We start from the raw sequence: 15,265 nt of genomic DNA, 5'->3' as shown, positions 1-15,265 counted from the left end.
TATTTTACGCGATCTGCACCCATTAAAACCTTCGCCGTGAATTATCATGGGAAGAGGCCGCATTGACGCACGCGTGGAGTTGGTCTGCCGGTGGTCGCCGCCACTTGGTGGCGAACGGCACTGCTCGGTAGCTGCCGGAGCTCACGTTAGCGGAGAGATCGTTAAGATCCCCGTTGTTACCGCCTCTCCGCTGCGCGGAAGGGCGGCGCTGCCCGAAACGTCGCTCCCCCCAACCGCCGACCGGCAGACGGATGCCCACTTCGTTTAATACGTAGTCGGCTTGTGCGACCAATATCGTCCACAAAACAGGTTTTTGTTTGGTTAGATCGCGTATAAATATATATATATAGAAGATGTGCCGTTAAACCCGCCACCACCCGATTAGTAAGGTTTGTCATGTAAACAGAACTGGCCGTCGCCTGATGAAGCTAGTTGTAATTACTAGCGAAATGTCACTCGGATTATAAATGTCATCGCTTGGCTCTCCAACACACCGGTGTGCTGTGCTAGTGACGATTTGGCATGTCCTGTTTACGTGACAAACCTTACTAAATACGCTGTCGAACCAAAAAATAAACCTGTATTATGGATGATGCTCACTTGCACGCCGGTGCCATGTTCACCCTGTGCCGCACAGGAGCAAGCTGGCGGTAAGGGGGGGGGGTGTCCCCCTCCCCCCAGGCATATCGTGAGTAGTGTTAACAGTATTAATCAGCTCCAACAACACACAACACACGGCCGGGTTGCGACTGCCTTTCTTACAAAAAGGGCAGTTCCCGATCGGGCCGTTCGGCGGCAAAACGACTGCCATGCGCCGGCATCGCCAGTAGGCAATTTCGGGGGAGCGCGCTCTTTTAAAAGTACAAAGTCCCCACCCGCGCCGCGCCACGACTGACCTCGTAAATGGCTTTAGCGTAGCTCTACCGCGCGCAAAGCGTTTGGAGGGGAAAAACGAAAAACAAAATTACCAGCGGCGGCGAGAGCAACGTTCCCCACGGCAGCAACGTCGATGGGACCGGGTGGGGGGGGGAGGGATGCCGGTGGAGGCAACGGAGGACTCGCACGGTTGCGCGAAGGTTCCACCGGGGAGGGGGAATAGAAGGGAAGGGGGGAGGGTGTAGCGACGCATCGATCCGTCGCACCATGCGTGCGAGGATCGATAATTGGCGATCTGCACGCGCCGTGCTGAATTCGTTTATCCAATTACCTACACACATCGACCTACTCACCCCACCCACCGATCCATCAACCCACCTCGATTCCCCGACTCAACTAAGCTGGGCACCTCCAATGATGAGGACAGTTGGCTACATATGGCGCGAAAGAAGTTCAACACACATACAGCGCTGTCCTCCAGACAGTCTTGTCCCTTCACCTGATGAAGGCCGCTTGTGTTGTGGCCGAAACGTCGTGAGAATATTATTGCGTTATTTTATTTTACCAATTTATTATTTTATTCTCATTCTACGTGACTTTACCGAAAGAACCAAAGAAGATGAATCCTTGCAGTCACGAAAGCTTTAAATCGACACATACAATAACCTATCAACTCACCGAACTGCAAACACCCGCCTACCTACCTACTGCAAACACTGTCAATGAAATTACTCACCCACTCACTCGCCTCTCACCGACTTACCGAACTTTACAGACACCCACCTATCGACACACAAACACATCCATCTGCCTACCCTCCCACTCACCCTCCCATAACCATCAATGTACCTAAAACTACAATTTTTAACAGGTAAGGCCCACCCGGCTATAAAGTGGCACCTTGGTATACGTCGTTAATTCGTTCCAGAAGGCAGGACCAAACGAATTTTTCCCATAAGAAATAAAGGAAATCATCCGTTCCAGAGTATAAGGAATTATATTTTATATACATTGTGGTTGTATAACATAATGTAGACACTACTTATTACTAAAATGCATACATACATTAAAAGAAATGCATGTGAAAATTCACAGAGAGTTAGAGCAAGGGTTGTGCACTGAACGAGATCTACAGGCAGACTGAGGAGCGGCGATTTGTTTGAGTCGTGAACGGGGTCTACGCGGGTACCCGGTGACTCATCCCGACCCAGACAACTTCTAGCAAGACGTCGTATCCCCAGTAAGATGTTGTATCCCAAGCAAGATGTTGTATCCCAAGCAAGATGTTGTATCCCAAGCAAGATGTTGTATCCCAAGCAAGATGTTGTATCCCAAGCAAGATGTTGTATCCCAAGCAAGATGTTGTATCCCAAGCAAGATGTTGTATCCCAAGCAAGATGTTGTATCCCAAGCAAGATGTTGTATCCCAAGCAAGATGTTGTATCCCAAGCAAGATGTTGTATCCCAAGCAAGACGTCATATCCCAAGACATTTTTTTCTCGTCAAAACACGACGTGTACCAAATTCGACGTATTCCAAAGCGGTCGTATACCGAGGTATGACTGTATAGCTCTTTTTCATAAGTGACCTCGCCACAAAGTATCGCTCAACGAAGTGGATATTTATAGCAGCGAAATACGACTAGAAACGCATGTTTCTAAATGTGGAGGGAGAAACCGGAGGACTCGGAGAAAAATCCACGCGACCACGGGGAGAGAGAGAGACACCGCAAACTCCAAATATACAGCAGCAGGAGTCAGGGTCGGGATCGAACCCACAACCTCCTGCATACCAGGCGAGGTAGTTACCAACTCACCTCACTCACCCACTGTATCCTTGCACCAACAGGTTCACAAACTTTTCTGGATCCCGCGCGTAGCCACCGTCATCCGTCAAAACATTTTTTCACGGACCCATCACCGTGCTCCCATTCTCACGGATGTCTCAATTAAATCCGCTCGTGACCGACGCCAGCGCTCGGCACACTCTGTCGGTACCCACCGGCTTGTGCTGACGATCGATGAGCACGCGCAATCCGAACAGCTGCTGCCCTCAATGCGGCAGTAAAAAAAATATAAACACGTGGCGAAAAGGAAAAATCGTAGCATCTGCAACAAAGTTTCCGCGGAACGCTCCACCGCGGCCTTGCGGAGGGTGCGGCACACAGGCGATTCCGCTGACCCCCGCCCCCTACCCTCTCTGCCCTCGGTGCGGCATGACGGCGGGGGAGACGGGGCGGGTGTCCGGCACTGACCGGAGGGCGAGCGGGCCGCGCCACGTCCATCCCGTCGTCCTGTCCGACGCCCAGGCTGTCCGAGGACGGAGCTCCGTTCGTCTGCGCAGCGGCTGTCAAGGAACAACACGCGGCCAACGTATATATATATATAGCGGCGGCTTATTCCAAGAGGGAAGGGATGAAAGCAGGTTACAGAGAAGACGGTTGTTTTAGTTGCGTTCTTACAGCACGAGCAAGTGAGAGGGTACATCGACTGTTAAGCGTTCCGTGCTGGGCGTGGGCTGGGCGCGTCGCCAGGAGACCCGCGGTCGAGACTAACGGTGAAGTGGCAGCTGAAGGAGGGAAAACACGGCCGGGAAGGTGGACCCGCAAAGAGCCGGAACGATCGAATCAACTCGTCATCCAACAGAAAATAGATCACGGCCGCTGCTGATGACGACGATGACGACGACGAGGAGGAGGAGGAGTGGTCGCTCACCGCGGGGCTTCTGTCGCTCCCCGGAGCTGGGCTGCGAGCCGGAAGAGCTGGAGGCCGATCCGGAACCGGATCCCGAGCTGGAGTGGCTGCCGTACTGCTTCTGGTGCCGGCTCCGCGAGTCCGCACCGTCTGGCAACCCCTCCGCGGCCTTAGCGTCTGCCAGTCTGGTCACGCGGACCACACGCACACATTTAATTTTACCAGGTAAGGCCCACCGAGCTATGTGGCTTTTTTTCAGAAGCGACCCGGCCACAAATGATAGCTCAACAAAGTGCCTCATCACGTGGACATTTATAAGCAGCCAAACACTCTGAATGCGTGACGTTGATTCTAAATGTGAAGGGAAAAACCGGAGGACCCGGAGAAAAATCGACGCGACCGCGGGGAGAGAGAGAGACACGCAAACTCCAAATATATAGCAGGCGTCAGCGAAAGCCACGACCACCTGTATACCTGGCGAGGTAGTACACATCTCGCCAACGCGCCACGACGCGAGCTCACAAACACCACCCTCCCCGCCGCCTCGGCGGGCGCGGCGCGCTTCACCGTGCTCACCGGGACTGGCCGCTCGGTCGAGGGGTGAATGCCGGCAAGACGCCGGGCGAGTTCCTCCGCATGAGCTCCGGCGATCGTGACGTAGTGCGCGGAGGGACCTGTCGCGACGGTGGAGAGGGAGACGGCGGCTGAGCACCCACCGGCGGGCGATAGAGGCGAGAGAGACGAACGCTAGACACATGAGGGGCAAGTGGCGGAGAGCTGTGGCACGTATGTTGAACTTCTTTGGCACCGTACACCATGCTCATTGGAGGTGCCGGAGGATAGACAACAAAACCAAACACAAAAAGCAGTTCTAAAGAAACGAGTGTTTCAATCTCGACGACGATGATTTAAAAGTGCACAGCTCCCAGTGGCTTCCGAATATCGGAAGGAAGAGAGCGTTCCAGACGGCCGCAGGAGCAGCATCTGAAAGCGCCCCTCGACGCGGTGACCATCTTCGTTCGACGGTCAGCCAAATGCCGCTGTTGCTGCGAGTTTGACCGGAGTTCGCGCGATGGTTTATGCTTCTTGACGAGATCGGCAAGGTATTGGCGGTTCATTTGCGGCAAGTACTTTGTGGCTGACGTATCGCTGTAACGCTTGGGGCTCTCATGATATTATTTTTTTCCGAGGCCAAGGTAACTCTGCAAACCTTCGGGCTATTATCAAAGGTTGGTTCATGAAGCCATCCAGATATATAAACAGACATAACTTCAACCGAGAAGATGGATACAAATTGAGCAATCATTGGAAGGATGTTATTAACCAGGTAAACCCTAAACTGCTTTATGGTGTTGCCTTCATATCCGCATCTCCAGTTTCTTCAGCCTCCCACTCCCAGCCCCGCCCACTTCTCACCCCCCCCCCCCCGGCATTTCGTCGTGCTTGTGCCTTGTTTGCCCTGTAATCCCTCTAGCTTGCAGCACTCCCCCCCCTCTCTATCTCCTCCCTGGCTCCTCCCCCTCTCTATCTCTCCTCCCTGGCTCCTCCCCCCTCTCTTACCTATACAGCTTCTTGTCACAGCAGCCCCTTTTGCCCACTTCAGCAAATTGTTTCCTGCTGTGGTTGTCCCACCTGATGACGGACGCTAGTGTTGCGCACCGAAACGTCGTGATTTAATTAATTTCATTTTATACCTACGCGACTTTACCGAAAGAACCAAAGAGTACTGTGTGTGTGTATATATATAAATGAGTGCCACCTTACAATGTACGATCAAGCTCAGCGAGATGAAAGAGACAGTTTCCGGCGCACGCACACACACAAGCGGGCGCAACTTGAAGGGGGCGCGGCAAGCGTGGCGTGGCCGCGAAGCAGCCGGTTTCGCTTTCAGCGCTCCGCACCTTTGGGGGCACCTCCTCCATGCCGGCGGCCGGCGGTTCGGCGAGCAGCCTCCGCGTGGGGCCGTCGGTGGGCGGGTGTGACGGCGCGGAGGCGGACGAGGGGATGAGCGGCGGAGACTCCTGCTCGGGGAACGAGTGGGATCGTGGCATCGCGGGTGCGGCCCCGCCCCCACCGCCCACCTGCTGCTGCTGCTGCTGCCGGAGGGAGATGCGGTGGGCGACCTGGACCTGAGCGCATCGCATCGGCACTCGTCAACTAACCGTTCAGACATCCCCGTTTAAAACAAAACAAAAAAAAAGTGGCCAAAAGCTGCGTTCTCAACGAGGCTCAAAACCCGGTGACGAGTCGGATCGCCGACCTGGCTGAGTCGTGGCGAGTGGATTTTATTTTTCCTCTCGCGCGGCGCCTTTCTGGCTAAAATCTGCACCCAAAGCGCCGTCGCGCGAATACTCAACGTAAAAAATTGCCAATTCTTTGCAATTAGACGTGAAAGTAAGTGGCCTCGGCCCCAACTTTCACGGGCGACCTGACCCGAGATTCAAGCGATCCGCAATGGAGCCACGTGGTCCCCATGTAAAATGGGTGACACAGCTCGCTCTGCCAAGGGCGACGACCGCGTGCTCGTAGCCGTTGGCCACCCCCCACCTTGGAAACGGCCGCGACGCGCTACGGGGCTCGGCACTGTCACAACGGAGGCGCCCGTACAGCAAAGAAGCGAATAGAAATCAGCGCAAAAAAGGCACTCAAACGAGTCGACTCACCCGCGATATTTAATAGAAACCGATCCGTGTTTACTCTCCAACGAGGTCCCCCCCCCCCCCCCCCCGAGATCTTCGGATCCCCCTTCTTCTCTAAAGGACTCCGAGGTCACGGCTCATTTTGCCAGTGCAGCTTCCAAGCTTTTGAACGCCTTGCCTTTGCTAATAAGACGATTAGAATCGTTAAGTGTATTTAAGTGCCGTGTTGAAAACTCTTTCAACTGGCCTTCATCACCCCCACTAATTCTGACCGTTTACCCCGCCAACTTCTGTTTATATTTCCTGCATTCCATACACGGTGGCGCATTGGTGCCATCTCCGTATTAAATGCGCACACTTCCCGGGTGTAAATAATCATCGTGTTATTATTGTTGTGACGACAAAATCCGGTGGGGGAAACCGAAGCGACGATGTCGTGAGCTGCTGCAACCTCCACCCCCCCCCCCCGACCCTCCCCACCTGCGGGTCGACGCCGCGCTGGAACGCGGCGGAGGAGGCGGCGCCGGCACCGGCGCCGGCGCCGGCGGAGGAGGAGGCCTGGGCCGCGCCGTTTGCCAGCGCGTCGGCCGGCACCGGCTGCGGCCCGGCGTCCCCGCCGCGGTGGCTGTTGGTGGGGGAGCTCTTCTTGTTCATCTTCGAACGGTCCTCCACCTGCGGCGCGGCCACGCGGCACAACCAACGGCACAACCAACGGCACAACGTGGTGGGTGGGGTGGGCGGGGGGTGAGCGAGGGCGCGTCCGTCTCACCGCCGACGACCGCGTGGCCATCCGGAGTCGCGTGGCAACAACCGCGGGGGCGCTGCGGGGGGGACGGGGGGAGGGGGGCGCCCGGAGCAAGGGGAATGCTCACGACGGAGATAATGCGGAAATCCCTTTGTTGAGGGAGCTGATTGTGGTGACGTTAATTGACAGTGACGGAGTGACGGTGTTGGTGTCGTTGTTGTTGTCGTTGTCGAGAGTGATGCCGACGGGATGGCCGAGGGCAATCATGACGGTGGTTGTGACACGGCAACACCGATGCAGAAAACAACGACGTCGATAGTGACCACCGTCCATGAGATGTCGTCGGCGGAGGCATTAATAACCGACCAAGATCGTGACGGAAGCTGACGGTGGACAACGAGAGTGGCAATGCTGGCGACGACGACGATGATGGCATCGAACCGTACCTGCTTGGCCCAGGCTGGCTTGTCGGCGGGAGGCTTGTTTTCCAGGAACTGGTACACCACGCGCGCTTTGTCGCCCTGCGACGTCCTGCCTTCGCTTTGCTGTTGCTGCTGCTGCTGCTGCTGCAGCGACATCAGGAAGTCCTTCTCCTGCTGGATCTGCTTCTGCAGCCTCTCCGCCTCCGCTTTGCGGCGGCATTCCTGCGGCGCGGACGACGGGTACGCGTTCGCAAATAAAAAAAATAACAACACCGGGGCAGCCGGCATGACGAGCCGCACGCACTCCCGGTCGGCCCAACGCGTTTGTTTTGCTTTTTGCTTGCAAACGAAACGCATTCGGCCCCGGTACAATCACCGTCGAAAGATTCCGAGTGACTGGGAGGGGGGCGGGGGGGGGGGGGCGCGCAGAGGATCCGCGGTTCATCCGTTCCGGCGAGACGGGATCGCGCCCAGCGGGAAGATCGCCCCCGGAGATCACGACACCGGGGGAGGGGTCACCCCGGAGTGGAACGTCCCGACGCGGGGTTCGGACCGACACGCGACGTACGAGGCATCGCGCGGTCCTGCGACGTTCCCGCGAACAATGCGGGGGGGCACGGAGCGGCGGTCGTGAAAGCAAACGACGACTCAGCAGCGTTAACACCAAAAGAGACGCGCCGTCAAATTCTTAACGGCCGGATCCCGAGCGCCCACTGGGTATTCAGCTTCGCGTGGGAGGTTGGGTGGGTTTGGGTGAGTGGGTGGGTATGGGTGGGTGGGTGAGTGGTGGGTTTGTGGGTGGGTATGGGTGGGTATGGGCGGGTGAGTGGGTATGGGTGAGTGGGTGGGTTTGGGTCGTGAGTGGGTGAGTGGGTGGGTGAGTGGGTATGGGTGGGTATGGGTGGGTATGGGTGGGTATGGGTGGGTGAGTGGGTGGGTATGGGTGGGTGAGTGGGTGGGTATGGGTGGGTGAGTGGGTGGGTATGGGTGGGTGAGTGGGTGGGTATGGGTGGGTGAGTGGGTGGGTGAGTGGGTGGGTATGGGTGGGTGAGTTGGTGGGTGAGTGGGTGGGTATGGGTGGGTGGGTGAGTGGGTATGGGTGAGTGAGTGAGTGAGTGGGCGAGTATGAGTCGGTGAGTGGGTGGGTGAGCAGATGGGTATGGTTTGGCCTGATGTCCGTGCAGCAAATCTCAGCGCTGGCACACAACGGACGAGCCGGCCCCACGACCCGTGGCGCCGCGTGCCGAGATGCGTGCCGAGACGCACTCGCCTAGCCGGAGGGAGTTGTGTAAATAATCCCACTAGGCCTTGAGACAAGACCACAGGGGACTGGACAGGGCTTCGGCAGGCTCAAGCGAAGGCGGGCCCCGACAGCTGCAGCGGACACAGCCAGCGAGGCGGGAAGTTGTCCAGGAGCGCGCGCCGACCTACCCGGAGTCCGGAAGACGATTCTCACGGGGCATCTACACGCGACGCCGATCGTAGAGTCGAGGGTCTCAGGGACGATCGGCGGCCACGGTGACCGCCGCTCCGGCGGCGCGTCTCGCGAGCGCGCCCAGACGGACGAGGCCCGGTCCGGTTTCGGGGCGTTCGCCCCGAAACCGGAGGAGCGGCCGACGGATATCGACGATGCGTCGGGGTGCGTCGCGGCCGTAGGTCGCTGTGGCCTTACGGCGAGGCGGCGAGAGGCGCCGGTCAGCGAGTCGGCGATGACGGTGCGCGCAAAACGCAAAAAACGAGGCCGCCACGAAGGGCTCTGGCAGTGGCAAAAAACCCGCGTCGTTTTTAACGGCTCGCACTGCCGTAAAGCGTTACATCGTTACGTACAAAGTAAACAAGTGGTGGGTTTCAGTGGCGGTGTTGCGAGAGGGAGGAACAGGGCGGGTGAGAATTCGTCAAATTTGCGGGCAACAAAATTCTGACGTGCCGGGCTCCACTCTCGAAACAGGCCAGCGGACGCGAAAATGCGTCGATGAAAAACGCGTCGACGCACTTTGGTTCGCGTCCGAGCGTATGTAACAACGTCAGAACCCATCCGTCGGCCGGGGCTTCCGCTACTCGCTTTGTTAAAGCAGAAATTGTTTCAGGAAGCAAAGACCGCGTTTGCACTTTGCAAGGCCGGAATCGCGAAGAGGGGGTTGTTGCTCGTGCCCATGATATCCGTTTCCCCCAGGGCTCCTGCGGTTTAACAAGCCCGGGACCTTTGACGATTAAGTTGAACCTGGGACAGAGATTGCTTTCGCGCAGAAATGTTGCCGAATGGCGGCTTCCGTGCAACAAACATTTTTATCTCAAGATTGTGGCTTGCGAGATGCGCACAGAAGCTGGGTTCAGAGCAGTCTGCTAACCACTACAAAAGGACAGACAAAGATCCCCCATGTAGCCTGAACAGACTATTTGGGCAAGTGCTGTTAAGCGAGGCACACGAGGGGGTGGGTGGCCAGCACCACGCCCGACCGCCTTTGTCTCCCTAGTGGCGATGTTTACACACCGCACCAGGTACTTATGTGAGGCCGAGTCGACCTAGGAGAGGCCCAGGACCGGTTAAAATAATCGTCACCGGTGTTGGCCGTCAGCGGGAATCGAACCCGGGTCACCAGTTTCGTAGTGCAACGCGCTAACTACCACGCTACCGCTCCCCACTAAGCCACACACACTCACTGACTCGCTCGGGACGTTCAACCGAGGGTATAAGTTTCACCTCCAACAGATCCAGCTGCCCGCGATAATCGCCAGACAGGCCACGTTCATACTCTCACGATACACGCATTAACATCGTGCGTCAGAGAATCGATTCTTTACAGTCGTATGCACGCCGTATGCGAATGATACACTAAAGGTGTGTTTGGGTTTATTGGGGCGAACAAAAACTGCGCAAAACGAGACGGGGAAAAAAACACACGCAACAACAACAACAACAGAAGCGTGGCGGTGAAAGGAATCAATTATCTTATCGAAATGCAAGCCCGAGGGAAGTCGTGACAATTCCTCGCATGGTGTGGTGGATGGGGAGCGGCGTGGTGCGGGGCAGGGAGATGATCACCGGCGTGCACGCTTGCGTGGCTGCCGCTAAGCAAGCGTGCCTTCTTCCTCTCGGTGTCCGTACGTCGTGGCGGAAGGACACGAGGAGGAGAAGCGAATGGAATGAATCGACTTGACGGGCAAATGCGCACACGTGCGTGCGTGCGTGCGTGTGCTCTTTCGCACCGCACGGCAGCCAACCGCGCCGATCGGAGGTGCGGGCGGAAGGACAACAAACGAAGAAGCAGTTCTGAAGAAATGAGTCGTCGATGTAAATGATCGGGTCAAACGAATGGAAGCCAAGCCGAAGCCTCTTGGCCGCACGGCGCGTTACCAGCAGCAGGGCCTGTTCCTGCAGCAGCTGCTGCTGCAGCTCCTCTATCTCCTGCTGCTCCTGGTCTAACTGCCGCCTGATCAGCTCCTGCAGAAGTGGGGGTGGGGGATAGAGGAGGAGCGAGAGCGACGGGGGAGGGCAGACTCGCACGAGGTGCCCTCGACGCGGCGCCGGACATCTCGCGTCCCGCGGATAAAACGGAGGGCGCGTCCCGTGGCGGGGGAGCAGGATCCAGAGCATTGTGACGGAAGAAAAACGAAATCAAAGCGAAAGCCGCGCTCACCACGGGCGCGCGAAGGGGGTCCCCGGGGGGCGGCTAGGAAACGCCGAACCCGCGCGGAAAGTCGGAACGTCGACGAGCGCGACGACGTTCCCCCGCGTGCGCCCCGCCCCCCCCCCCTCGCCCCACCGCCCTTCACCTGCTCGCGCTCCGCCCGCCGGCGCTCCTCCTCGTCGCGGCGCCAGCGCTCCAGCTCGGCCTCCCTCCGCCGCACCTCCTCGTCGCGCCGCCTCCGCTCCAGCTCCTGCTGCTGCTCACGCCGACGCTCCAGCTCGTCGGCGCGCCGGCGCTCGGCCTCCTGCTGCTGCTGCTGCTGCTGCTGCTGCTCACGCCGGCGCTCCAGCTCGTCGGCGCGCCGGCGCTCCAGCTCCTGCTGCTGCTCACGCCGGCGCTCCAGCTCGAGCTCGCGGTGACGCTTGTGCTCGCGCTCCTGCTGCTTGGAGGCCTCGCGAGCGCGGCGTTGCTGCTGCGCTCCGGAGGTGGTGGTGGTGGTGGTGGTGAAAAACGTGGGAAGGTGGTGGTGGTGGTGGTGGCGGTCGTGGGGTTTGCGATGGACGTGGGGGTGGAGGTCGCAAGGTTTATGTAAGAGGTGGGAATGGAGGTGGTGGTGGTGGTGGTGGTGGAAGAGATGGTGGTGGAGTTTGTGATGGACGAGAGGAGGCGGCGGTGTTGGTGGAGGTAGCGGAGGTGATGGATGTGGCGGCGGCGGCGGTGGCAAGGTTCGTGATGGACGTGGGGAGGCAAAGTGGCAGAGACGGTGCAGGGAGACGGACAGGAAGCGGGGCGGTAAAAAAAAGACAACCGTAAAAATGTTAAAGCATCACCGTTGCCGTCATCGACATCGCTTACGATCCGCCCGTTTATGGGTGAAGGCCTCCACCCCCCCAACCAAGCCGCCGACAAACAACGCTCCACCTGGCGCCTGCCACACAAGCCGATTCCCATCGCCCTACGTCAACGGTGGGAGGTAGCCATCCTCCCCGGCGCGTCCTCTCCTCTTGGCCGCTACTCTGCGCTTTGTTGATCGTCTAGACTGGGGGGGGGGGGCGGGAGCCCTTTTTTTCCCCCCCGCGATCCGTAAAAAAATAAAAACTTCAATATTTCAAGAGCCGCAATGCAACGTGACGGTGGGGTCCCCTTAATCAATGACGTGACGAGGCGGCCTTTATTAAAAGAGCCGGCGAGCCGCAGGTTTTGCCGACCCCTGGTCCAGACCGCCGGCTTCGCGTGCGCGCGTTCAAACGCACGGGGGGGGGGGGGTGTTACCGCCGACGCAAAACGGAAACGAGCATTCAAGGTACGGACAGACGGACGCGTTCGGAATTGTACCGCTGCGGAAAGAGGAACGATGGACGGGCGGATTGGCAAACATCGTCACCACGATCACCGTCGTGAAGAAGAGAAAAAAGAAATCAATTCGTCACGAACTGAACGAATGTTCGAAAAGTAAATTTGCTTGCAAAAGCGAAGTAGCTGTGGAGTTGAGTCGGCAGGGCGATGTCTAACGGGCTTGCCGGGGGGGGGGCTTCAGGAGGCTTTCGTGACTTTTGAAAGAGTTTAAATCAGCCAAACCGCCGGCAAATATCGAGGCACCAAAATTACCAAGTCGAAAATAGCAACAGCAACGAGGCAAATCCAGGGTGTCTCCGCAACACAGCAGGAATAATAATGTTGTTCTCACACAGGCGTGTGGTGTTTTTTTAATACAGTGAGACGTCAACACGGGAGAAGTGGTTGCGTTTTTCACGTATGTTGATCTGTATGTAGAACTGAATGGATGTACGTATGTTGAACTGAATGTACGTATGTTGAACTGAATGTATGTAGATTGAATTTAATGTACGTTGCACTGAATGTATGCTGAACTGAACGTATGTATGTATGTGTGTTTTACTGAATGTATGTATATATGCTGAACTTCTTTCACACCATACGTATCCAACCGTGCCCAAATCGGAGGTGCTAAAATAAAAAAGATATAAACGATGTAACGCAAAGATCCCCCGGTATAGCCTTTAACAGACTGTTGGCGCAAGTGCTGTTGGCCTAGCAGCACCTCTGAAGGCCGGCACTGTGGCACAGGAGAAGGGCTGGGTGGGTCAGCAGACCGACAAGGCGCCCGCCAAAATGCCGTCACACACAGCTTCATTCGGGATCTTCTTCCTCCTCCTGTGACAAGCGCTTGGCTCCCCGCCGGCCGTGGCACCGATTGAACACTCCTGTCCATCTTGTAAGGGGGAGCGCGCCTTCCCCACCCACTCCGTCATCTCTCACCCTTCCCTTGAGCTGTTTGGCCCCTGCTTTCTATCGCCCGCCGCCGCCAGCCCCCCCCCCCCGCCCCTTGTTGATTCTGTCCAGTCAACTTCCTTTACGACACCGCTGTTTAGCCACACTTTGGGGTTATCTACATGTCGGATCGCTGGGGAAATAACAAGGCGTCAAATGGTCAAATTTCACAGCCGCGTTTCGTCACAGCAGCGTTTGCTGGCCGTGTGTCGATACACCGATTTGCTGTGTTAAAACTGATTCTTACACTCGCGATTTATGCGATGTTGCGCGAAAATAATAGGGCGTCACCATTTGCACGACAGGGGGTGAAACGAAACCGCATGAACGAGACGGAGCCAATGAGAAAGGTTGCAAACGAGACTGGGAAGGCAACGCAAGTGGGGAAAACTGGCCACGTCGTGCGGCTTGAAACGTAACGTTAACATCGCTCGTCTAAAATAAAATAAAAATCCGTTGACAACGGAGTGATGTTGGAAAGCGCCGCGGAGTTCACCCGCGTGTGCACCGTTTTTCTCATCCCCGTTCACGGTTCTGAGTTTAACGCGGACGGACAGAGCCGTCGGGCACCCACCCCCCCTCCCCCCTCCCCGTTCAGAGACGACAGCTCACCTAAAGATATAACCGACGGCTTCATGAAACATTTACACTTGGCAGCAACGTCACAGCCTGGTATCAGTGGTTCCCTTGCGGCCCCGCCTCTAACTCGAATTCACAGTAACAGCTGGAAAGCTGCCACGAGCGGCGGAGCGACGCTCAGCGGAGCGCGCTGGACTCGACATCCGGAGGTCGCCGGTTGATTCCGTCTCCTGGCACGCCACCGTGACGCCCACCGGTGGCGAGGAGATGTCAACTACCTCGCCTTGCATGCGGGAGGTCGTTGGCTTCCGATCCCGACCCTGACGCCCGCTGTATGTTTGGAGTTTGCGCGTCTCTCTCTCTCTCTTTTTCCCCGTGGTTGCGTGTATTTTTCTCCGGGCCCTCCAGGTTTGTGCCTCCGCGCTTGGGAATCGACGTCACGGCGTTTAGAGTATATGGCTGCTATAAATGTCCACGTAATAAAGATACTTTGTTGAGCTATCAATTGTGGCCAGGTCGCTTCTGACTAACAAGTTTATATCCGAGTGCGCTTTGCCTGGTAGGACAGGGATGGTTTAGTTGTATTCGTACGCGTTTGGGTGATTTGTTGACCTTTCTCGTACTATGCAATACTGTCGTGTCTTTGTAACTTTGCACGACGATCATGTTTTTTTAACCGTTTTTCGCTGCAACGTTCATACCCGTCCCTACTAAGGACATCTGTGAAAAAGAGCTTCGTAGCCCATCGGATTCCTCATGCAGGGCCGCTCCTCTGCCTCTGACAGCGAGTGCGCTGCACCATGGCAATCCACCGCTGGCCGAGGGGTCATCCCCCGCCGCGTGGGTCGCGGGGAACGTTGTTTAGCGATACCTTGCCCCAAGGTTGGGGGGGGGGGGGGTACGACGAGGAAATTAGATCGCGCGCCCGCCTGGCGGCTTCCGCAACCGCTCTCCGACGCGCGCTTGCGCTGGGGAGGTGGTTAATCATCTAATGGGCGGCACGGTCGCCGACTGTTAGCAGTCGGGGAGCAATGTATTTGCATGTTAGCAAATTGCCCCGTTTGCATGGTTCACGTATCTTACAAGTATTGCCGCGCCAGCCTCGGATCGACTGGGCCAGTTTTTCTCGAGGGCGAAGTCGCAAGCAGCAAGACGACTTCATCCGAAAGTCGTGTTCATATTGGATCACCGGTAAGGAAGTTATTGCTGACCCCGTGTTACGGATGGACGCACGCGAGTGAGTGGGCGAGTGAGTGAGTGAATGAGCGAATGGACGGCCAAGCGAGTGAGTGCGTTGTTGTCGTGACCTGCAGTGTGGTGCTTGAACAGCGTGGATGAGACGTAACAGTCGGGGAAAACAGAGTCCTCGGCAACGGTGGAGGAATCAATG

At 56.9% G+C, this 15,265-nt stretch overlaps 1 protein-coding gene across 4 annotated transcripts in view; it reads right to left on the bottom strand.

Annotated features, from left to right (window-relative positions):
- The window catches only part of LOC116956246 (mitogen-activated protein kinase kinase kinase kinase 4-like), a 168,652-nt gene that overhangs the window by 26,093 nt on the left and 127,294 nt on the right, over window positions 1-15,265 (bottom strand). For 3 of the 4 annotated variants that reach the window (XM_032977684.2, XM_032977687.2, XM_032977685.2), the window contains exons 13-20: window positions 11,150-11,476; window positions 10,731-10,817; window positions 7,400-7,597; window positions 6,689-6,880; window positions 5,471-5,698; window positions 4,146-4,243; window positions 3,591-3,754; window positions 3,131-3,222 (exon numbers count right to left, since the gene is read on the bottom strand). In XM_032977684.2, coding sequence (XP_032833575.2) covers window positions 3,131-3,222; window positions 3,591-3,754; window positions 4,146-4,243; window positions 5,471-5,698; window positions 6,689-6,880; window positions 7,400-7,597; window positions 10,731-10,817; window positions 11,150-11,476 — 1,386 coding nt within the window. The remainder of the gene's footprint in view (window positions 1-3,130; window positions 3,223-3,590; window positions 3,755-4,145; window positions 4,244-5,470; window positions 5,699-6,688; window positions 6,881-7,399; window positions 7,598-10,730; window positions 10,818-11,149; window positions 11,477-15,265) is intronic. The other variant, XM_032977688.2, reaches the window with a different exon arrangement.

This window comes from Petromyzon marinus, chromosome 64 (assembly GCF_048934315.1).
Source record: "Petromyzon marinus isolate PM22_M1 ecotype Great Lakes invasive population chromosome 64, UKy_Petmar_22M1.pri1.0, whole genome shotgun sequence".
Taxonomy (NCBI): Eukaryota; Metazoa; Chordata; class Hyperoartia; order Petromyzontiformes; family Petromyzontidae; genus Petromyzon; species Petromyzon marinus.
Note: the sequence above shows the minus strand (reverse complement) of the source record. Positions and strands in the feature narration are given on the sequence as shown.